Below are 25,727 nucleotides of genomic sequence, written 5' to 3' on the forward strand. Positions count from 1 at the left end.
TATTGTGTACAGTATTAATTCATGGAGGCAGTCAACCGCTTCTTTTGTTATGTTTGTTACAACCTGCAAACAAAATCTAATTTTAAACTGAATTTAAATGAACTGTTAATAAGCCATACAATGATGACATTTTGGGATTTTTTTTTTATTCTTTTAGTAATCAGTAATGTGTTTTTTTTTTTATCATTGCACATGGATGTTTATACATTGTGCTTTATACCACTAAATAAAAATGTGAAAACAGGCATTTTATGGCAGTGCGGTGTTGTATTTCATCAAACACACAGGTCACAGATCTGAAATTCTTAATAACTAGGCATCTCGCGCGCTCGATTCCCCGCCCTGCAGCTCGCGTGGCCTCGCCTGCTCTATTGGCATGCACAGCGCCCAACTTTGCATCACTCACTGATGACATCACAATGATGTCACAATGTCTCCGATATCATCAGCGATGTCACAATTGCCCGAGTATAATCAAAAACTGCAATGGCTCGAGTGACATCACTGATGTCACAATGCCTATGCCATCATCAGTGCATATGACATCATCAGTCATGTCATAAGATGATTTTGGTCAAAAATTATGTCACTGATGACATCAGTGAAGATGTCAGACATTGTGACATCAGTGGGACAAAATTGAAACAGTGCCACACTTCCTAGGCGAGCCCGTGTGGGCTCGCCTAGGCCCATGTGGGCTCTTATGACATCACAACTTCGCATCACTGATGACATCACAATTGCTCTTATGACATCAGTGATGTCACAATGCCTATGACATCAGTGGGACAAAAATCTAAACGGAACGGACAGATTGCTCACTTGCCCCTTTTATATAGAAAAATATTCACAAAGCATTTGAACACAGAACAGTCTAGTGGTGGGTGAGTTGAGTTCCCTCCCCCTTCCTCCCCTGATATTTGAAGCGCTTTGAGTGTCTTGAAAGGTGCTATATAAATCCTATCCATTATGATTCAATCTTCAGAGGATGAAAGAGACGGCTCGGGGCTTTTAAGTCAAACATTGAAACACGGACAAAACATTCCAATAAAGCACTTTTCATCCAGCCTTCACGGCTCACACCACACGAGCCAATGAATGGAGACTTCCAATTAAGTTGAATTGTAATTACAACACTTAACGTGTATCGAATTAGCACTGCCACGGCAGGAGGTACTTCATCATTAAAGTTCATTTTAAATGTCACTCAAGCATGCAGAGGCAAAGCACCTGCACGTACTATAGAAGTCCCTAAGGCTAAAGTGAGTTTGAGGTGTTTAGGTTGGGGGTCAACGTGTGCCATGTGTGTCCTTGTGTGTGGTAAAGGTTTTAATCACATTTTCAAAGAAGTACAGGCTACAACAACATACAGTACTATGGTTGTTATTGTACAGTATTGTTTGTTACAGTACAACACAGTGCAAAGCGGTGATACAAAGTTTTCCATCTTAGGGGCAGGATAATGTTTGTATGTTGTCTCGCTAAATCGACATCATATAGGAAATAATATTGGTTTAAATTAAAACTGTACTTTAAAATACATGAAACGACAAGACAAATGTGATATGCTTTGCAATACATCAATTATATGTAACCGAGTGCATGTTCTGCACCTGAATTAACAATCACAGTGAATACATGAAAAAAGTAAAGGAAGCTCATTAACCTGCCGGTATTAGCAGAGGTTTTACTCGTGTCAAAGGTCATGTACATTTCCCACGTGATCGATTAAAGTGAGGAGAACACAGTTCAGTTCAGTTCAGTTCACAGACGTTCAGCACATGTGGAGTGGACTCTACATGTGATGACACTCAGTAATCAATGGGTGGCAGCGTCACCAGCCGGACGAACTCTTCGTACTTGATCATTCCGTTCGACTTGACGTTTGCCTCTTTGAACAGCTCATCCACTAGAAGAAGAAGAACAGGAAACAACAACTCCATAAGTGAACTTGACACCTGAAAACTCATTTCGGGCGGCTGTCTCCCGCACCCTTCAGGATTCAGTGGTTAGCCTCTCTCTGCAGGGTGCGTTGTTTTGAGCGATGACGATGAGCTCCCAAAGTGTTTCACACAACCGATTTTCTTTTAAACGGTTTTTGCTCCATTCTCATTACATTGGACGTGAAATGACACAATAATTATAAGGTGAGCACAGACGTATCAGAGGAATCAAGTACAGCCACCCAACCCCCGCAGAAACACAAACACACACACGACGGTGCCTAGTGTTGAATCTTAAAGATGTAATGAAATGCAAAAAGACTGGAAGGGCTCCTGGAAATAAAAGTGGACAAAATAAAATTGGCTGCAGTTCTAATTGAATTTCTGGGAAGAAAGAAAAAACACACACACACACACGGCCTGCACGATATGAGGAAAATCTGCGATGTGCGATAACATTGTTCAATATAACGATGACGATACGACTTGCGATAAATAAACAAATATTAAAGTATGCAGATTAGCTATACAGTTCCTATGTCTTTCTGCTTGAATAATGCTAACATAGGCCCCAAACATAGCCTATGCCCACTGAATAAAGAAATGAAATACACCCCGACTCTAGCTGAAACTACACACAGCGTGTTTGGGCTTTGGCAGAGGGGCGGAGCGCACTGTTGCAAGGGAAAGGTGTACGCTGGATTTACAACACAAGACAAAATGATCAGATGCTGAGTGGGAATGCATGACGCACGTCAATAAAACCACTTTTGTTATTCATTGCGTTTCAGGCAGTCTTTGCGATTGTGTTTATTGCGCATGTTCATATTGCGATGACGATGAAAATACGATTAATTGTGCAGCCCTAAAACACACACACACACACACACACACACACACACACACACACACACACACACACACACACACACACACACACACACACACACACACAAAAGTAAAACTGGCAGTCTGGGCATCCGGGTAATGCAGCAGTAGATCTACTCTCCCCAGATTTAGCTCCAGCCCAAGATCAACACACCCAATCCAGCTGCTACTTGGTGCTTGTCTCTAAATGTGTTGGTGGCAGGTGTTAATTAATCAACAGCTTTCTCATCCTCCAGAGGTTGCCAGTTAATTACAATTATAAGCCCGGCTTGAAACGCACCTTCTTTGTTTGTGAGTTTCTCCCCCAGCATGGTGAGTTTGGCCCGGAGCTCAGACGCCTGGATGTATCCTTTCTTCTGCTTGTCTGTCATCCTCAAGGCCTCCAGGATTTCTGTCTTGGGATCCTCCTGTTGCATCTGTCTGTGCATCATGGTCAGGAAAGTAGAGAAGTCCAGCTCACCTGACTTGTCTACAGAAAGAAAATAATACAGCCCCAGATAGTATCATCTTGAAATAAGCATCTATAAGTCTCTAACTTTTTTTTTCATATTTTAAATTTGTATAGAACACAAACGAGACAAAACAGACAAACAGGCTCAGACACAGGGGAAAGAAAGAAAAAACAAAACAAAACAGAACAATATAATCAACATTACAAAGTGGTGCCGCCAGCCACCTAAGGTGCTTATGTTCTTGTAAACGATATACTTGGGATTTCACTCAAGGGGTCTATGAGAAGCCAGCCGGGCGAGTCACCCGTCACCCCTAGCCTCGTTGAGGTAGACCAAAAACGGGTCCCAGATAGTCACAAAGTCAAACTTTCTAAGTGTATTGGTTCTCAGGAACCTAAGTCTCGTGTTATGCGTATAACAGAGGTCATGTCCGTCAACCACAATTGGAAAGAGGGTGGAGAGGGAGATTTCCATTCCTTCAGAATTAGTTTTTTGGCAACAGTTGTCCCCAGTGTCAGAGATTGTTGCACAGCTGTACTGTAGGAAAGTTCAGAGAGGACTCTGAACAGCCGAAGATGGCGAGTTCTGCCTCCGGCTGAAGGGCCTATAAGTCTCTAACTTTTGAAATGCAATATTGACAATATCATGTGGACAAGAACTACATAAGATGCAACTTCTGGAATATATAATGTAACACACTTGTAAATATTGATTGCGGTGCTGTTTTTTTGTTTTTCTTTGCTTGTACATAGGTTTCTGTAGAAGAAAAAATGTCTCCATGGTTTATATATTCCTTTTAAGGTAAAGAATCAGAAAATGCACAAACTAAAGCAAGTTGTGCCATGTTGAAACATGTTTTAAGCTGGCACCTAGCTTGACATTTCCCATGACAGAATGTCTGTGGAGATAATGTCAATGCACAATCTGCAACCTATCTCAGTTTCCAGGCAGGAAATGCAGGGCAGACCTGTGGATCTGGGGGCTCAAACCAAACCGCTAGATGTTCGACCACAGCGTCTGCTTACTTGTCTGCTGCGCACGTGTTCAATATGTGAATGGAAACCACATCAAAGGATTTCTCTGCGGCTTTTTAGACCCGTTTGAAATCCTGGAATTTGGCTTTGATGGGAAGTCTAGTCTTTAATTAGCATCTACACACCATAAACAAGTTGTTGCAAACTTGATTTGTTCAAAGGGCACATGAGTCATATGTACCAATTTTGTGGACTTGGAGATGTCTGTCGATTTCACTGAACGTGGGGCTGGTACCCAGGCAGCGCATCACTGTGATCAGGTCCTTGGCTTCAATCTTGCCCTTCTGCCTCTTGTCATACAAGGAGAAACACTCCTTGAACTCTGCAGGGGAAATGGGATGATTATCATAAATAAATAAACAAATAAATAAATAAATAAATAAATAAATAAACAAACAAACAAACAAACAAACATATGTATATATATATATTAGGGATGTCACAATATATCGTCCCATGATATATCGCGATATCAAAACGTGACTATGTATCGTTGAGATGAAATCTCATATCGCGAGAAACAGAAGCTGAACATGGTGGCACTGATCTGCATCTGATTGCATGCTCGCTCTCCTTTTCATTGCTTTGTTTGAGCAGACGAGGGACGTTACAGACACGGAGGATGAAAATGGTGAAATTACTCAAATTAGCGTGGAAGATGCCCCCTCAACTTACAAATCGAGCACAAAAAAATATTCTTAAAATATCGTATCGTTATCGTGAACCCAATATCGTGTATCATATCGTATCGTGAACTGAGTGTATGATTCGTGACACCCCTAATGTATATATATATATATATATATATATATATATATATGTATATATGTATATGTATATATATATATATGTATATACGTAACATATAGGATTGCAGCAGTACTTTTAATTTTTTTAATAAAAACTAAATTATGTAGGCAGAACATACTGCGTAAAGCCCATTCCCATACAGTATCACAGCATCAGGTTTGCCAGTTTTTCAATTTAAGATTTTTCAAAAAAAGGTGTGTTTAATGATGGTTGGAGAAATGAGAAATCCATTACTTTTAGTTCATAACTGTATAAGAGTGCGCTAGATCGCACTTTGCCCCATGACTATCACACCGACATGTGCCTCCAACACTTCATATCCAATTCACCATGTATTTGTTGTGAAATGATACATGTAAAATACACGTATAACAAATAAAACATTTCAGATATATATATATAATAAGGGTTTTACAAACATCTATAGTTAAGCTGGCAAACAACCTTCAGTGCGGACTCGGAGCAGCCTTACCGTTGATTTGAGCTGGCGAGAAGAATTTAGCCTGCAAGGTGACAAAAGAGCAGGAAAGTGAACAAAACCCCACAAAGTCACAAAGTATAAAAAGTACATTCAAAAGTCTTAATACGTAGGATTTGTTGCTCTCACCATTTTCTCAGACGCTTCCAGGAAGGAGAGTGTTTTCTGTGACTCACCTGTCTCTCCACCTAGGTTTAAAGTCCACCACCTGTAAGCCTGTGTGAAACTCAATATCTGTTGCTATGGAAACAGAGATACCAGATCTGCACTGTGGTCGCCGTTACAGCTAATTACCACAGTTCAATAACAATGATCGGTAGAAGACACATGATGCTAGACTGTTGATCATATAATCAAATAGGCAATAGTCTGTAACCCTATAAATCTATAGCGTTTAAATCTAGTCAACTGTTACAGCTGAGGCTACTGGTTGTACAGGCAGGAGCTAGGGTTCATCTTGGCATTCAGGGGGAAATAATCAGAGAGCACCAAACTTGCTGGATGATTGCAATATTTATTGATTTTATTGTTTAAAACCAGCGGCTATCATCATCATTTAATTAAGATAAACGTGCACAAAATCCAACCGCTCACAGTTGGGAAAATGGTAGGTAATAATAGCAACACCACTTTCAAAGTAAAGTGATGTAAAACAACACATTGTAACAAAACATTAATAATCAAAACGTACATAGGAAACAACAATAGGCAAATAAGTCCACTCAACAAAAAAAATAAAAAAAATAAACAATAATACTATAATGTAAATACAGTAACAACAGTACCTTTATATCCGTTAAATTCAAGTTTGTAACAAAAACTGTTCTCATTTGTATCTTTAAAAAAGTTTGCTAACCATGTGTCCCTGATCTTTTGAAAAATGTTTAAAAAAAAATCTCCAGTATTCACATATCTTTCATTTGGGTTTTGAATACTGTAATACTTCACATACCTTGCATATAAGTTGACAATGGTAGCCAGGTAGGAAGTGTTACCAGCCAGCAGTCTCAGACAACTAGATATTTAGTGATTCAGTCATAATGACGTGAGAGCTTTTTTTTTATGCATAATGTAGTACGCACGCTAGCCAATTCCTTTTGTCATTCACTTAACACGGCCCAGACAAATAGGCACTCTGCTGCACTTTACTGTCTAAGGTAAGAAGACTGCATCATTCTGCCCTGTGTTTTTATTCCATTCAATGATTTAGAAGAGGCTATTAGAGCTAGTCGCTCTTGACAAAAACATGCTTGATTTGTTGTTCGACCTATTTGTCTGTTAAACAAGACTGAAGTAGGACTGTAGGCAGAAAGGGATCAACATACAAAGAGATTCAAAGTAAATCAGTCATCAGAATCAGAATCACTTTTCAGAATCAGATTCATTTGCAAGTGATGGACAACCGTGTTGCCTTCCGGCTTGATCGGGTGTCCATACAGGCACAAATGGCCGTGTCTGTGGGTGGGAAGCCAGATTAGGGGTATGTGTCCCGGTCGCTGCGCTACTGCCTCCTCTGGTCGGAGGGAGGGGTTACTGGGGGGGGGATAGCATGATCCTCCGACGCGCTCCATCCTGCCGGTGAAACTCCTCACTGTCAGGTGAAAAGAAGCCGCACCTGTATCGGAGGAGGTAACACTGCAGATCGGCAGAGGGGGTGGAGCAATGACCGGGGCAGCAGGGGGAATACAAAACATATACATACATACGTACGTACATACATACATACATACATACATACAGCTAAATGTACGGCTCAAAATGACACCGTTTGCGATATATCCACAATTTAAATCAATCAATTGTTCTTTGCCTTACTTGGTCCTGCAGGTTCTTGGTCCACAAACCTCAAATCAATCGTCTTCAATTCGTCTTTTTCAGTTGTGGCTTGAGGTGAGTCGAAACTGGTCTGCAGTTTGAACTGGCCTCTCAAATCTTGATTTGAATAATGCGTTATGCGTGTGCGTGAGCTGATTGGTCTAAATTGGTATATACTGATTGGTATAAATAAAGTTAGATATATTGTAAAGAGAAGATCTGCATCAGTCAAGTCAAATAAACACGAGTGGGTTCAGATGAAAAGTTCAGCAGTAGCAGGCAAACCCCCAAAAGTGGCTAACCTGGACGTGACTCAGTGTTTAATCCTTGATGTGTAGGGTGTAGAAGGACCAGGGTTCCGGCACATAGATGAGACCCGGGTACTTGCTGCGGAGAACTGGGTCGTTCCACAGGTAGAGCACCCACACCGCCACCAGGGCCATGGTGACGGAGAAAGTACAGAACAGGAACAGGCCGTTGCTGTCTGGGCTTGAGCCTTTTCTCCGCTGATGCATTACCATGGCAACCATGGCAAGGAACGTGAGGAGGAAGAGTTCAAAGATCTGACCTTCGGTGACCAAGTACCTGCAGCAAATGAAAGAAAGGGCAAGAGAGATATGAGTGAGTCAGAAAGCAAGGTCCAGACAGACAGACAGAGCGAGCATCACTTTGTGTTGAAGTGGTCGGGACAAAAGTGCTCAGGGCATTTTAACGGTCTTCAAACTAGATTGTGGGGTAGAGGGCAGGGGTGGTGGTGGGGGGGTGCAGTGTACAGTGTCCCACCAACTCCGTAAGACATGCCTCTATGATATATATAAGAGATGCCTCTATGATATATATAAGAGATGCCTCTATGATATATATAAGACATGCCTCTATGATATATATAAGACATGCCTCTATGATATATATAAGACATGCCTCTATGATATATATAAGAGATGCCTCTATGATATATATAAGACATGCCTCTATGATATATATAAGACATGCCTCTATGATATATATAAGACATGCCTCTATGATATATATAAGAGATGCCTCTATGATATATATAAGACATGCCTCTATGATATATATAAGACATGCCTCTATGATATATATAAGAGATGCCTCCATGATATATATAAGAGATGCCTCTATGATATATATAAGACATGCCTCTATGATATATATAAGACATGCCTCTATGATATATATAAGAGATGCCTCTATGATATATATAAGACATGCCTCTATGATATATATAAGACATGCATCTATGGTATATATAAGACATGCCTCTATGATATATATAAGACATGCCTCTATGATATATATAAGAGATGCCTCTATGATATATATAAGACATGCCTCTATGATATATATAAGACATGCCTCTATGATATATATAAGAGATGCCTCTATGATATATATAAGAGATGCCTCTATGATATATATAAGAGATGCCTCTATGATATATATAAGACATGCCTCTATGATATATATAAGAGATGCCTCTATGATATATATAAGAGATGCCTCTATGATATATATTTTTCCACTATTTCCAATCTGAGCGGAGCCTTTCTTTGTGAGGTGCGGGGGCGGTCACACATGCTTCAGGCAAACAGCTATAGACCCTTTTCACTGTGGCCATGTTGTGTCGAAAAGGCAGAATAAAGGTAAAAGGCAGGGTAAACACAGGTGCAAGCAAAACACTAATGAGGGTTTCCAAATTTCAATCATAAAAAAAAAACCTCATTAGTGTTTTGCTTGCACCCGTGTTTACCCTGCCTTTTTCGACACAAAATGGCCCCCGTGAGAAGGGTCTATCAATCCATTTTAGCCAAATCATAACAAGAGTTATCCCAAGGCGCTTTACAAATGGAGCAGGTAGAAAGACCAGGGCCCAGTGGCACAAAGCACCTTAGGTTAAGATTTCCCTTAGAGTCAGAGTTAAGGTGTCCATAGAATAAAATCGGCTGCACAAAACACCCTTAAATCTTGTGCTTATGTTTTCCTTAAAATGTTTAACCTCATGGAGAAGACCCGTGAGGGTCGAAACGTTGTATCCTTGTAATTAAAAACTCACCGTGGGAGCTTCAAAAACATCTTATCTTTTCCTTTTTCTATTTTTTCCCAGCACCTGTTGAAATAGACTCCGCCGCTGTGAAACAACAACGCTAGCTAGAAAGCTACTGTAGCAACCTACACTCTGAAAATGGCAAGTTTTGACAAAGTTTTTGGATTGTGCAATAAAGCAGGCCTGCTTGGTACTTTCAGTGGATGGTTGTAAAGAAAACAGAGCCTTTTTTTTCCTGCTATACCAGAGTGAGAGTGAGAGGAGCCAGACTCTCTCCTGCGCTGCTACAGCAAGAAACGGAGATAGTCTGGCAAGCGAGAGACTCAGTAAAAAAAAAGAAAAGTGGCTGGTGACTGCACATGTATCAGAGGAAGCATGTGCTAATCTACAACTCTGACTGCACATGTATGAGAGGAAGCATGTGCTAATCTACAACTCTGACTGCACATGTATCAGAGGAAGCATGTGGCTGGTGACTGCACATGTATCAGTGGAGCCCCGACCGGGACAGCAGGGGGAATTGGCCGTTATCATCAGCAATTGCTGCAAGGGGCAAGTGGCAGAGCTTCAAGGAAAGCAAACAGCTGATCTGAAAGTGGAAAGCTTCGAGAAAGCGTTGGTGGCCTTGAATGCACTCCAGACACTGCTTAAAGGGATACACCACTTTTTTTGGAAGTTTAGCTCATTTGCCACATCCCCCCCCAACATAACCAAGATACACCATGCCTTACCGGCACTGTCCGCTCAGTTTACAGTGAGCTACAGTCGTGAAGTTAGTAATTATCGCCATAGAATGGAGGCTAATGGTACAGCTGTTAAAAATCTGCCAAAACACACATCTCACGGCGGCAAAATACATGTTGTGCTTCGGGTACTCACCACATGATGAAATATTAATCCAAAATGCACATAATCTGTCTTTTTGAAAGGAAAAGAGGTCGGCGGCCATGTTTGGAAAGTAGTGCCGGCTACCTCTTTTCCTTCCAAAAAGACAGATTATGTGCATTTTGGATTAATATTTCATCGTGTGGGGAGTACCTGAAGCACAACATGTATTTTGGCAGATTTTTAACAGCTGTACCATTAGCCTCCATTCTATGGCGATAATTACTAACTTCACGACTGTAGCTCACTGTAAACTGAGCAGACAGTGCCGGTAAGGCATGGTGTATCTTGGTTATGTTGGGGGGGGGATGTGGCAAATGAGCTAAACTTCCAAAGAAGTGGTGTATCCCTTTAAAGAGCATGGATCAAACACACTCCATGAACTTCACTTTCACTTTGGGGGGGGGGGGGCCTGCAAAAAAATAATAATCCTAAAAATACATTTAAAATAAAATAATGCTTAGGCCTGGTGGGCCACACTGACGGAAACCCTGACTTTGCAACGCAACAAAGCCCCATTGAATTTATTTAGCTGTTAATTGTAATTCATTTTTTAAATCAGTCTATGCATCATACATAAAAGGTACACCAGTGACTGAGCATTTACATAATCAGCCCTGTGATATAATAATAATAACCCGAAGGCTTTGCAAAATAATAAGCCCTACATTAATGCTGCCATCAGTCTGCTGGGGCACCGTCACAAAAGACGGCGAATAAATTAGCATATTGCTGTTTATCTCAGTCTAGCCTATAGCAGTACTTTATAAAGTTATGCTGAGAAGGCTTTGTCACCATGACTGCCATTATTATTATATTGTAAAGGCAAATGTACTCTTATTGTATATTACTCTACTTCCTGCGGCAGCTCAAAAAGTTCCGGGTCAGCCAAGCAGCCATGACCCACTTCTACTAGTCTCTTAGAACAGACGAGTTGGCTTCCGCAATTTTCAAATGCTTCCGCCATACCGTCTGTACTTCGTGGGGGAGAATCATGCACCAACCGGAATGGGAAGCAGAAAGGCGGGTTTTCCGCTCGTTAGTCCAATCAGAATCGCAGAAAGGCGGGTCTTCCGCTCATTAGTCCAATCAGAATCCAATATGCCGCATTTTTCGTGGACACACGTGTCGTGATTGGTCGGATTCCGTCGAACTTCTTTCCTGTCTGAAGGTTTTTTCCCCCAACTTCCTTGTGCGTGTTCTGGGGGTGTAACGTACAGACTGTGTATAGCTGCATTCGCCGGATGTAGATGAGACAGTCTGTTTTAAGAGACTACACTTGTTGGGAGTGTGCTCACCTTCTCCATACTGGTCTGGTTTGGTCACACAACCACTCGGGACAAGACTCGGCTGGAGAGAGCAGCACGCCGAGGAGCATCTCGAATCATCGTCTCCCCTCACTGACATCACTTTATTCCACAAGAATAATCAGGAAGGCTAATCAAATCAGAGCAGACCGCTCTCTCATCCAGGCACACTACCTCTTTAACCTCCTAAACATCTCATTCCAGAGATGGCACCTACCTCCAGGCCATAAGGCATCTGAATTTGCACCAAATGATTTATGTATGACTTATAGCACTTTAGACTGTATGCTGAATACGATGCTGCTGGCTACTGTCCCTGAACGTGTTCTCTGTGATTGATGTTGTTTGTATTATCGTGTGCTGCTGCATTGTCTTGTCTTTGTATGAGAGTGAACCAAGACAATTTCCTATCTACCAAGTTGACATGGCAACAAATGTATTGAATCTTGAATCGAGTTATCGTCTATTGTATCTGATCTGAACAAATTTATTTGTCAAGTCATATTCCCCCTGCGCGCTGTTGCTAGCAGGGAGGTGAGGCAGGGCAGGTTTTTCAAAGACGTGCGAAGGCGACTGACCAATAGTAAAGAGCACTGGGTCCCAGTAACAGACTGACCAATAGTAAAGAGCACTGGGTCCCAGTAACAGACTGACCAATAGTAAAGAGCACTGGGTCCCAGTAACAGACTGACCAATAGTAAAGAGCACTGGGTCCCAGTAACAGCCAACCAGAGAGTGGAATCTTCTTTTGTTCTTTCGCTTGGGTGAAGCAGCCAGTGAAGTACAGGAACAGAATAACGAAGAAAGGAATATACCTAGAATAGAGTGAGAAGAGAAAATGTGCGTTGTTATATACGGTGATACAAAGTCAAGGTTGGAAGTCACTGTGTTGGAAAGTGTTGGGAACATATGTGCTCAGATGGGGACAACAACAACATTTTAACGGTCTTAAACATCATAGTCTGAGCGAATTGTCACCTAGAATGAGTCAACGCTGTGTTCCAACTTCACCAGTGAGGTGAATTGTCCCAGAACGTCGAAATTAGTTGTTCCAGCAGTGTCACCAAATCGTGCCAGTGCACATACGTCGGGTGTCAGGTCCCAAACAAGTAGCCGTTCTTCTCTAACTGTCTTTTAAAACAATAACCGCTCAGTTTCTGAAGCAACTACGATTCCGTCGATAAGTTAAGGTTGTTCCATCTGACCCTACCGAAACCTTCAGAATGCAGAAAGAGTTTAATGGCCGAAACAGGATTCCAGAAGTTTTAAGACAGAAGTAAAGTAAGAGAGTAAGAGGACGCTTCCCCAGCGAGCTATCAGAAGGTAAGGTGAGGGTAACAGCATCGACACAATCTCTAAAACCTGGACACGCCTGGCCAGACAGGAGCTGCCAACAGCCTGTCAAGGCCAGCCAAGGCCAACATTATGCCCAGACACAAAGGATGAATCATTCAGGATTCAGTCTGAACTGATTCTAGTCAAGACACCAAATCTAACTCTTAGCTGAGATGTCTATAGCTCCAGCTGGCCTGATCAGAGCCTGTCTATAGCCCCAGCTGGCCTGATCAGAGGCTGTCTATAGCCCCAGCTGGCCTGATCAGAGCCTGTCTATAGCCCCAGCTGGCCTGATCAGAGCCTGTCTATAGCTCCAGCTGGCCTGATCAGAGGCTGTCTATAGCCCCAGCTGGCCTGATCAGAGCCTGTCTATAGCCCCAGCTGGCCTGATCAGAGCCTGTCTATAGCCCCAGCTGGCCTGATCAGAGGCTGTCTATAGCCCCAGCTGGCCTGATCAGAGGCTGTCTATAGCCCCAGCTGGCCTGATCAGAGCCTGTCTATAGCTCCAGCTGGCCTGATCAGAGGCTGTCTATAGCCCCAGCTGGCCTGATCAGAGCCTGTCTATAGCCCCAGCTGGCCTGATCAGAGGCTGTCTATAGCCCCAGCTGGCCTGATCAGAGCCTGTCTATAGCTCCAGCTGGCCTGATCAGAGCCTGTCTATAGCCCCAGCTGGCCTGATCAGAGCCTGTCTATAGCCCCAGCTGGCCTGATCAGAGCCTGTCTATAGCCCCAGCTGGCCTGATCAGAGCCTGTCTATAGCCCCAGCTGGCCTGATCAGAGCCTGTCTATAGCCCCAGCTGGCCTGATCAGAGCCTGTCTATAGCCCCAGCTGGTCTGATCAGAGCCTGTCTATAGCCCCAGCTGGCCTGATCAGAGGCTGTCTATAGCCCCAGCTGGCCTGATCAGAGCCTGTCTATAGCCCCAGCTGGCCTGATCAGAGCCTGTCTATAGCCCCAGCTGGCCTGATCAGAGCCTGTCTATAGCTCCAGCTGGCCTGATCAGAGCCAGTCTATAGCCCCAGCTGGCCTGATCAGAGCCTGTCTATAGCCCCAGCTGGCCCCAGCTGGCCTGATCAGAGCCTGTCTATAGCCCCAGCTGGCCTGATCAGAGCCTGTCTATAGCTCCAGCTGGCCTGCCCTGATCAGAGCCTGTCTATAGCCCCAGCTGGCCTGATCTGAGCCTGTCTATAGCCCCAGCTGGCCTGATCAGAGCCTGTCTATAGCCCCAGCTGGTCTGATCAGAGCCTGTCTATAGCTCCAGCTGGCCTGCCCTGATCAGAGCCTGTCTATAGCCCCAGCTGGCCTGATCTGAGCCTGTCTATAGCCCCAGCTGGTCTGATCTGAGCCTGTCTATAGCCCCAGCTGGTCTGATCAGAGCCTGTCTATAGCCCCAGCTGGCCTGATCTGAGCCTGTCTATAGCCCCAGCTGGTCTGATCAGAGCCTGTCTATAGCCCCAGCTGGCCTGATCAGAGGCTGTCTATAGCCCCAGCTGGCCTGATCTGAGCCTGTCTATAGCTCCAGCTGGCCTGATCAGAGCCTGTCTATAGCCCCAGCTGGTCTGATCAGAGCCTGTCTATAGCCCCAGCTGGCCTGATCAGAGGCTGTCTATAGCCCCAGCTGGTCTGATCAGAGCCTGCCTATAGCCCCAGCTGGCCTGATCAGAGCCTGTCTATAGCCCCAGCTGGCCTGATCAGAGCCTGTCTATAGCCCCAGCTGGCCCCAGCTGGCCTGATCAGAGCCTGTCTATAGCCCCAGCTGGCCTGATCAGAGCCTGTCTATAGCCCCAGCTGGCCTGATCAGAGCCTGTCTATAGCCCCAGCTGGCCTGATCAGAGCCAGTCTATAGCCCCAGCTGGCCTGATCAGAGCCAGTCTATAGCCCCAGCTGGCCTGATCTGAGCCTGTCTATAGCCCCAGCTGGCCTGATCAGAGGCTGTCTATAGCCCCAGTTGGCCTGATCAGAGCCTGTCTATAGCCCCAGCTGGCCTGATCAGAGCCTGCCTATAGCTCCAGCTGGCCTGATCAGAGCCTGTCTATAGCCCCAGCTGGCCTGATCAGAGCCTGTCTATAGCCCCAGCTGGCCTGATCAGAGGCTGTCTATAGCCCCAGCTGGCCTGATCAGAGCCTGTCTATAGCCCCAGCTGGCCTGATCAGAGGCTGTCTATAGCCCCAGCTGGCCTGATCAGAGCCTGTCTATAGCCCCAGCTGGCCTGATCAGAGCCTGTCTATAGCCCCAGCTGGCCTGATCAGAGCCTGTCTATAGCCCCAGCTGGCCTGATCAGAGCCTGTCTATAGCCCCAGCTGGCCTGATCAGAGCCTGTCTATAGCCCCAGCTGGCCTGATCAGAGCCAGTACAGAAAAGGCAATATAACATACAAGCATCCGGTTGACAGTAACTCTCCACATCTGCCATTTCAATAGTAAGACTCGTAAAACCTAAAGCGGCCGGAAATGAAGAGATTTTCACTGGACGCATCCAGTAAGTCATAGTTTTATTCCGTCTTTGCACTTTTGGATTGATTTAATCAGAATTCCTTTCAATCTGTCCTTCCTTAATTTGAACAGTGCGGTCCCATTTGACAAAGGTTTTTACACCGTCTTCACAATTTCTAGGAGCACTGACCGGGATTGTTATCAGAGGGTGAAAGAGGTCCATTATCGTAGTACCCATATTAACTTTTCTGAGAGTGTGAGAGGCCATTTACACCTGGCGTTAACATGTGTTTTCTGTGATCCGATTGCAATCAGATTGTGTTTTATCACTTGAAAGTACAGGTGTAAACAACCCCCAAAACGCATTGAGGAAGGATTGCAATCTGATCGGCCAAACCACCTCCGGAGGTGGTCAGGGATGCATTGTGTGTACACATTGAACACAAGTGTAAATGCAATGTGTCCTCTCAATCTGGATACAGCAACGGATTGAGAGGACAACCATTTCTGCAATCTGATTGCAATCAGATTGCAGAAAACGCATGTTAACGCCAGGTGTAAATGGCCTCAGAGAGAAAGAGACAGCGGGAGGGAGAGACACCGCTCTCTTGCCTTTGTCTGATTCTCTCCCTCTTTTCCTGCATGTTATGGGATCGGCACAGGCAACAGCAGCCTATTATTCTGTCTCTCCCACCGTGTCCTTTGTACTCAAATTGTTTTCATGTTGAGAGTTGGACAGTTTCCACTTAGTCGCTTTTTGTTCTTGTCAAACCTCTGTCTCTTTGGTGCGATCTCAAATCAGCCGAGCCACTTCCCACTTCCCACTTCACTATCAAGTGCCACTCCACATCGAGTGACACTGGCAGCTGGAGAGGTGCCCTCGGATGAGGAGGGAGGTTAGAAATGAATTGACAAACGGTGGGATGCTCTCTCTCTCGCCCACTCTGTCCGAACGATTGGAAGCGGTCATCATCACCATGGCAACGCATACAAGTCCTGCTTTGCCGTGTCGAATTATTACGAGAGGCAACGGTAACAGATCACTGCAAACGCACAACATCCAAAACCATTTAGAATGTAGTGTGAAGTAAACAGGATTATTTCTGTTTGCATGCATAAAGGCATTTATGAGTTTCCTACAAGTCAAGCAACCTTAAAGTCGAGCTGAACCCAAAAATGAATTTTATTTTATTTTAGTTCAAATACCTGGGTATGCAGTGCACCTATTTAATAATGTATGCCGAAAACAAAATCACAAAAATCTAATTTCTTTAGTTTTTCCACACTTTTTCACATCAAAAGTTCATTTTTCAAGATTTCATTCATAACAGTAATCTACAGTTTGCTAGTACTATCAAATTTCTACCCCATTTCAACCAATCATATCACGACATGGCAGCTGTCAATCAAATCTTCATTTCAGGATAATTTTCTCTTCCAAATGAAGGGGAAAATGGCGCCTAGTGCCTGTCATCTGGCAGAATTTCTAGCCCATAAACTAACTAACTACTAAACTACTAACTTGACCAATTATGCAAACTAAATCAAACGGTAATGTCTAAGAATGCAAAGAAATGTAACTGGCTCGTTAAAACTCGCATTCCAGGAATATTATTTACCGCAATAGCAATAATGGCGCGCGCCTCAGAGAGCCTGGTTGTCAAGGGTCGCACCTCGGAGATTCCAGGCCGACGGGCTGCACTCTCCGCTCGGCAACACGAAGGCAGCTGGCTGCCTGCGGCTCGCTGAGCTCCACTCAGCCACTAACCTCACGTCAGCAGGCTCTTCCCGAGGGGAGCGCCACAATCCCACTCGATTTGGAGGCGGAACACGCCAGGATTGGCCAAAGCCCAATCCAGTCCCCAGAATTGTCAAATAAAATCATCGACATGATACTATGACCCGCCTCTCAACCTGTCATCTCAGACAAATTATATGTTTTCAGTCTGAACGAACGAGTTCAGTTCGACTTAAGGACAAAGTGCTATTCTCTTTGTTTGATTTTTAAAGCACACATTCTGTGATTTAGTTTGCGGCTGTAGTAGAGTTAGCGTGAGGCAAACACAGCTGTCTGTGAATGATCAAAAATACTTGACAAAGTAGACAGAGACTGGTCGGAGAGTGCGATGTTTCTTCCAGTCTCCTGTCCTGTTGCAGGTGCGCTTCCTGCTAGCAGACGATTGGAGGGTTTAACAGTCCTCCATGTGAACGTGCAAACAGAGGGGGAGTGGATAGGGCGAAAGGTTAGGGGCCGGTTAGAGAATGGGCCACAGTAGTGTCCTCTAGTAAGAGAGTGGCGTCAGCGGAGGACCAAAACGCAAGAATCATTAGCCAATGAACAGCCAGGAATGGGTCTCGCGCTACTTTTGCATGCTAAAATAAAGCCGATAATGTACAATTTGATTAATTTCAAGGGATGAAAAACCCTTTCAAAGTACAACACTGTCTATTTTGATGCAACTCGACAGTGCTGCTTTTTTTACTGAAGAGTTCCACTTTCTACTTCCTGGAAAAAAACTGGTCCATTGGAGTGAATGGAGATGTCGGAACTCTTCTATTATATGGCTCTGGGCCACAGTACTCTCCAAATCCACACTTCGGCTTCTCTTTTGATTGGTTGCCTGCATTCAGATAGAGCTGCAACGATTAATCGATCGACAGAAAATTAATCTACAACTATTTTGATAATCGATTAATAGTTTTGAGTAAAATTTTAAGAGAAAATGTCAAAATTCTCTGATTCCAGCTTCGTAAATGTGAATATTTTCTGGTTTCTTTACTCCTGTATGACAGTAAACTGATATCATCTTTGAGTTGTGGACAAAACAAGACATTTGAGGGCATCATCTTGGACTTTGGGAAACACTGATCATCATTTGCTACCATTTTATAGACCAAACAACGAATCGATTAACGAGAAAATAATCGACAGATTAATCGATTATGAAAATAATCTTTAGTTGCAGCCCTACATTCAGAGTGGATTCATATTCATTGGAATCAAATGTATCATTTGCCTAATCTGATAATTGAGAACAGGTAACTAGTTTGTGGTCACTCAGGCCAGAAAACACACACACACACACACACACACACACACACACACACACACACACACACGATCATATCACTCTTAATTATTGTCTGTATCACGTACCACATTAAATGTCCCAGGTGTTCATCATAATAATATAGCAGCTCAAAGGAGTCGATCTAATGTAAGAAGGAAACAGAAAAGTAGCATCATTACGACAAAGACATCAAACAAATCTCCTAAATAGCCCAATCCAAAATGTCAATAGGGATGCTTCAGGCACAATAGTGATTTTTCATTGGTAGCCAATGGCAGACAATGTAGTTCTCTCTAGCTTATGCAACAGTGCCACCTACTGGTGCAACAGAATTTCACCATGTTGATACAGCCTTGGGTTGAATTGGCTGCACAGGTGAACAATACTGCTCCACTGGCTCTCAAGAGCCTTCATGCACATAGATGCATTTTACAGTATAAACTTTACACTTTGTTTTACTGTATCTCACCTGCATTTTACAGTATAAACTTTACACTACACACTTTGTTTGACTGTATCTCACCTGTACAAATTTGCCAAATTTTCCTCTTCTTTCTAGTAACAACAATGATGGAGTAAAATGTATTCACCCTCTTGACTTTCAGCACATTTTTGTGTCTGAGAATAATTTAAAATGCATGTATTCATTTATACATTCTATCAATTTGACTAAATACAATTTCAGCAACTAAAAAGTAAAAGTATATAAGAAAACAACCCGTTCCTCTTTCAAGATTAGGTACGTTTCTCCCTACATTACATTTCAATATTGTATAAATCATATAAAATGTTATATCAAGTTCACAGTGTAGGTCGTAGCCTGCCCTGCATATGTGCCACTTATTTATGGCATTGGCATTAGCTGTGATGATCACGATGCATTACAAAAATAAGTAATGCGAGCCTACATGCGTGCATACCTAAACGGTATGTATCTGACAGTATGTATGTCTGCTGTATGACACTCATCTCAAAGATGCTTCTTCAGATGTCAACTTTGGTATTTGAATAGTAAAACACCTTGCATAGTCTGTCTGTCCTTAAGCTACAGTTCAGTTGGATTTGATCGTGTATGGAAGATAGAGGGAAAAGTACATTCTGTGAGTGATCGAGGTCTTACTGAAGTGTCGTAATAATAATAAACTAGAAATATCACATGCTCAGTTCTAGCATACCTCGCATACAGCTCGCGTCGCCCGTATTGTCCATATCACCCGCTTAACCACCACAGAACCGCCTGGCCCACCTTATTGGGGTAGTGTAGTGAGATATATATATATATATATATATATATATATATATATATATATATATATATATATATATATATATATTTATTCATACACTTACAAAGGGGCACAAAGTGATGTTTTCTGAACCTAAACCCAGGGGATTATTAAATGTAAGGTCACCTATTTACATTAATGGATTGTTAAAGGCCGGCTTTACCGTGGGGAATATGAATATATATTAAATCTCACGCCCCTAAGGTTTTCGAATCCGTTGAAATTTTTGAAATTGGTTGTTTCCCGCCAGAGATATCACCAGAAATCCACTCTGTGTGGAGGGGGGGGGGTGGTGGAGGGGAGGGGCGGGTGCGGGGACCCGAAATACTACATTTCCCACAATGCACTGGGCTCGCGTGGCCTTCGTTTTCATGCCCACCCCTCAGGCATTTGGCTGATATCAAACTCCAGTAGGTGGCGGTAATGCACATATATGTTTGCCAACCGCCATAAAACTCAAAGAAGAAGAAGAAGAAGAAGGCTTCGACAATAAAAGATACAAAGAAGAAGAAATAAATCGAAAATAAAATTGCCTCCAAATTGCACCAAATGTAAACGGTAGTATATATGTCGGGAGATGTCTTCATAAATTTTTTTTCATGCATTTTAAGGCATTTTCGTAGGAGTTACGCGCATCTGATGTTGTAACTATTTTCTGTAAAAATGTGTAAAAATGGGTACATTGCTCAGCGTTGATTTCGTTACTTCAACTCACCTACTACTAGATGTAAAATTTGACGAGCTTTCCAATGCCGCCAGTCCCGTGTCTTTTGGTCCTTCCGTTCCAGAGATAATGGTCTCTTGGCAAGGAGCTATGGAAAGCTAACCTAGCTACAGTATTCTATGCGGGTGAACAAGATGGCTGCCTTTTGCTTTTCGTCGAGAGCTCTGAAGGGGCGTGGAGGACCTCTAGAGGCGGGACCATGGCTCACAAGACTTGTAGTTCATAGGCGCTCGAGTTCCGCAAGCGGGGAGGGAAGCCGGGTGACGCGTAACGCGTCATCCGGCTTCCCTAAAAATGTGAGAGATGCCTGATAGGTCAGGCAGTGAAGCTCCAATTTCAAAATATTTCAACGGATTCTAAAACCTTAGGGGCGTGAGATTGATATATATTCATATTCCCCACGGTAAAGCCATCCTTTAAGCAACACTCTAAAACACTCTAAAGAGGTGCGCCCAAACCCCCATCGAACAACGTGAAGCCCTACCAGAGAGGCTGGTTTGAGGTCTTTGATGATGGGGTTGTCCCTGACCGACAGGTGGAGCTGGTAGCCGCTCAGGATGAGCCGGTGGTTGATGGAGTCTCCCACCAGGTGGATGCTGGCTCCCATGACGAAGGTGATGATGCACAGGTAGACCGCCGACCGAGGCAGCGCCCTGGGACTGCGCTCGATCAGCTGAATGGAGCAGGAACAAACACACACACACACACACACACACGTCACACACACACACACACACACACACACACGTACACACAAGCTTAAAGCAATAATCCACTTTTTTTTATTGAAACCAACAACACAGCAACTCTTCGGCATATCGATATTAATTTAAGCCGTTTTAAATAGTTTTTTGGGGGGGGGGGGGGGGGTGTCAGAATCCTTAGATTAAAGTGAGAATTATGCTAGACGTATGGACTGTCGCACGGAAATGAGAGACACGGAATCCTGACGAGAAAACGTTTTGGAGCCTTTACCTGTATACTCCATGCGGCTTCTCCTCGCTGAAGTGACCGTTATTTTTGAAAACTCCACTTTGTCCGCCCAGACGCATCCGCCAAGTTAGAAAGTTTGGGGGTGTGCACGGCCGGGCGAAACCGCGCCGCACGGGAGCCTCGCGAAGAGACGTGTGTGCTGGTGTGACGTCACTCGGCCGCATGGACACTCGCCGTCCACGCGGATGTGTCCGGTATCATTCGCGCAAGCTTTAAGGGGGTAGGTAGCCTACCGGGGCGGAACAGATCTGTATACTTATCTCCTTTAGATATTTTTTTTTTTACATATATTTATTAATTTTTTTCATCCCTAACATGGGGCGGCTATGGCTCAGGAGGTACAGCGGGGTCGTCGACTAATCAGAAGGTCGGTGGTTCGATCCCCGGCTCCTCCAGTCCGCATGTCGAAGTGTCCTTGGGCAAGACACTGAACCCCAAATTGCTCCCGATGGCTGTGCTAGCACCCAGTGCGTGTGGCAGCGTGCCGCCTTCGGTGTGTGAATGGGTGAATGTAGGCACATTGTAAAGCGCTTTGGATAAAAGCGCTATATAAATGCAGTCCATTTAGCATATAAATAATGATCCTTATCTAATCACTTTGCCGTGTTCACACCTCTACGGTTCAGACTAGAGTGAGACATACCTTGAGCATTAAGAATGGTGTGATGACGTTGTAGGCCATGTGGAAGTAGTCTCCAGCACTGGGCTTGTTGAGGGGAAACCACTCCAGCGGCAGGACAATCTAATGATATCAAGAGATCATTGGGCCATGTTCAGACTAGGAGGCCAAATCTGATTTGTGAACTTTAGTGACCTATTAATGACTTTATCCAGATTGGTTTTATGAGTCTGGTTTTATGAGTCTGGACGCTCCAAGTCATTTGTGTCACTTGTCCCAAACCACATATGGAGGTAGTTTTCCAATCTGCTTTCGACTGATGTGACTTCAGTGTGGACACGCAGATCCACCAAATCTGATTTGAACGTCACTCGCGACTCGTCATCAAATGCTTCTGCGCAGGAAAACCACGTCGCCAACGTACATATTTACCACGTCGTTACCATAGCAACCCATGCAGATAGGCTGTTTAGGTCTGGACACACAGATCCGACTTGAGTGTGTCCGCACTGTGTGTCCGCACTGCCACAAATCTGATTGGGGCAAGTGTTCAAGTCGGATCTGTGTGTCCAGACCTCCATATGTGGTTTGGGACAAGTGACACAAATCAGACTTGGAGCGTCCAGACTCATAAAACCAATCTGGATAAAGTCAGATAGTTAATAGGTCACTAAAGTTCACAAATCAGATTTGGCCTCCTAGTCTGAACATGGCCTTAGATTCAGATGGCATGGTGTGCAGATTTTAATAACATGTGGGTCGTCCTTACCATGACAATAGGCCTTCCAAAGTCCAGTATCCAGTTTTGCACCGTGAGACAGAGCCATAGGTCCAAATGGAAGTGTAGCCTTTTCTTCTGTGGCACGTTCTCCTTCGCAACAGGTTGGCTGTCAACAGATGTTTACAGTGGCTGCAGGTCATGCAACACAACCTCATGTTTAAATAGCCTACATTTTCCTCTGCTATCCTTTGCTTGCCATGTTAAACGTTAGTCTGCTAATCTCATATTAAGGAAGAAAAGCACTGTGTTTACAGATATTTGAGTGGTTAGGTGTGGTGTGTTTACAGTGTGCCCACTGGCCCCAGCTGTCTCTCCTGTGTCCCCAGTACTTTATCTCCCTCTCTTGTGTGCACTGTCCACATACACATACTAAACAGTGCTTGGATTTCAACAACAACAAACAAAAACATAGCAAATCACATACAGTGTAGGAATGTGTGTGTTAATTGTGTGCGCAGTTGTGTGCATATACACTTTTTTTTTAACCCCTAAGATCATGTTTAGAACATCATAGTCAAGATGATTTTCACAGAGCAACGTCAAGACCTTTAGATGTACTGATGCCTTTGTCTTTGTGGTGCTTCTCCAGGCTCTGTCTCAAAGATCTAGCCCCTATCTTACTGCTCAATTGGTCTTACGGTCAGTCACATGCAAACGAGAGCAGAGCATAGATATGACAACAAAACACTGACTCAAAAGCTTATATTACACACAAACCTATTTTGTGTTGTCTGGAAGTCGTTGCCTTGACGTTTTCGTACAGCCTGCATTCTCGGTTCAGTGGTGTTTGGGGTATTTCTGTCTGACTCCACAAACTGTCTGCAGTGCGGTGGTGAAAGAAAAGTTCAGCTGCTCGCGCTGTCAGCAGGCTGTGTCAGTCGATCACTTCCTAGTTGCTGCCTTGGTCCCGCCCATCCGCTCATTCTACCAATCATATTGCAGCGGAAGAATTCTGAGAACTTCTTCTTCTTCTATGGTGTTTTTGCATCCTTTAAGTTGCATTACCGCCTCCTTCTGGATTTATCCATCCACTGTTTCCCTAATCAGCAGTGCTTCTCACAGTTGGGTACTACAGGGAGGACCCCCAGGAGGTCATTGAGGGGCTTCCTACGGGCTACATAAGACAAAAAAAGGTTGGGAACCACTGCATTCAGCTGTATTAATTCTCTGGACGTTCCCTCTGGACTTTTAGTAGCTGTTCCCAAACAGCTGATTCCTACAGAAGCACCCTCTTGTGACATCACTTTCCATGGACTTTACAGTGCATTTAAATCCAGTGAGAGTAACTAGGTCCTACAGTATATTCCACCCAAACACTACTTTTTGTCCAAGTACTTAGGTTTACTCCAGCCAAATACTTCTGCCTAAGTACTTATGGTTTTAAAGGACAGAATATACCTTCAAAACTAAATGTACTTGGACAGAGTAGTATTTAGGTGGAATATACCTTTAAAACTATAAGTACTTGGAAAGAAAGTTTGAGTATGTGTGGTGGCCTGGGAGAAGCCTTCACATGTCAGTGCTACACATTGTTGATAATGAGCCAAAGGTCAAAACTGAGTTTTGCAGGTATTTTGAGATTTTGAGTGATTTGGTTACAACGGTTTTGGTGGAATGCCACTGTAGAAAATATGTTGTGGAATGTTTAACCCCATTTATTTTTTTTTACATTTAGACACATAACAGATTGAAATACTTGTAACTTTGGTTCTGAGAGAGCTGTCATTCAAAAAGCTATATACAGTATAGTGGAGAGTTTCTAATTTGTGGAAATATCAAACATTTTAAATCTAAAATTGTCACCGTGTGAAGGGTTTGTGCAGGCCTTTGAAATAAGTACTTGGACATAAAGCACTAAAAGCAAAGCAGTATTTGGGTGGAATATATCTTCTAAACTTGAACATAAAGTAGTATTTGGGGAGAACATACCTTCAAAACTATAATACTTGGGTCTCTGGCTCCACAGATCCATAGTCTGGCTCTACCGACTACCTTGATTCAGCAGTCTAATTAGCTCAGTTGGTAGGGAACCTGCCTAACAACCCTAACAACCTTGGGCTGTGGGTTGGAATCTCAACCGGAACAACTCCTGAATTTATATAAGTAATGATTCAGTACTCATTAACTACTCTGTATGATGTTTCACCCAACACTAGGGGACACAAAAAAGTAACTAATGGACAGCTAATAATTAAGTAATGATTCAGTACTCATGAACTACTCAGGATGATGTACCACTTTACAATAGGGTACACAAAAAGAGTAACTAATGGACAGGTAACATTAAGCAATGATTTAGTACTTGTGAAGTACTCAGTATGATGCATCACCATATCACAAAAACAGGAACTTAATCGACAGGTAATAATTAAGTAATGGTTAACTACTCTACTCAGGAACAGACCCACTATTTATTAACTAATGATTAACTACTATACTCACTAACTCTTTAGAAAGCACTATGCCGTTAAAGTCTATTGTTGTTATTAAAACTATATTTTGAGTAAAGGAACACACCGTCGATTTTCAACTAGCTTTATATCATTACAAAATCAGTAGGGGCCTATTTATAGCAGAAAACGGTAAACAGCTTTGCAGGCATTCATTTAGTTTGACAGTTATTGAGAGTTGATTTAAGTTGTGGACCAGTGATGTCATTCATGCACAAATGACAACGCCAAGCAGCCTCGCCGAAGTAGAGACCAGACAAGAGCACCACACTATGAGACCGCTGGCTCTGACGCACCTCATACTGTTTTTACAAGCATAGCACAGAACTGTGGCTATGTATATAATGCATGTATTGTCTC

The 25,727-nt window shown here is 43.4% G+C and overlaps 2 protein-coding genes across 2 annotated transcripts; both read right to left on the reverse strand.

The window, feature by feature from the left end:
• Window positions 1–1,811: 1,811 nt before the first annotated feature.
• On the reverse strand, window positions 1,812–7,176 carry calml4a (calmodulin-like 4a; the record flags this gene model as incomplete). The annotated part of the gene is made up of 5 exons (XM_083652877.1): window positions 1,812–1,909; window positions 3,112–3,300; window positions 4,499–4,639; window positions 5,600–5,630; window positions 7,111–7,176. 5 exons carry the CDS (start codon window positions 7,174–7,176, stop codon window positions 1,812–1,814), a joined length of 525 nt encoding a protein of 174 aa, XP_083509003.1.
• LOC310790860 (ceroid-lipofuscinosis neuronal protein 6-like) lies at window positions 6,241–23,687 on the reverse strand (the record flags this gene model as incomplete). The annotated part of the gene is made up of 7 exons (XM_083652571.1): window positions 6,241–8,005; window positions 12,370–12,492; window positions 18,601–18,656; window positions 21,009–21,197; window positions 22,161–22,259; window positions 22,906–23,023; window positions 23,635–23,687. 7 exons carry the CDS (start codon window positions 23,685–23,687, stop codon window positions 7,741–7,743), a joined length of 903 nt encoding a protein of 300 aa, XP_083508697.1. The 3' UTR covers window positions 6,241–7,740.
• Between the last annotated feature and the right edge of the window lie 2,040 nt (window positions 23,688–25,727).

Source organism: Poromitra crassiceps (genome assembly GCF_964638095.1).
Source record: "Poromitra crassiceps genome assembly, chromosome: 16".
Taxonomy (NCBI): domain Eukaryota; kingdom Metazoa; phylum Chordata; class Actinopteri; order Beryciformes; family Melamphaidae; genus Poromitra; species Poromitra crassiceps.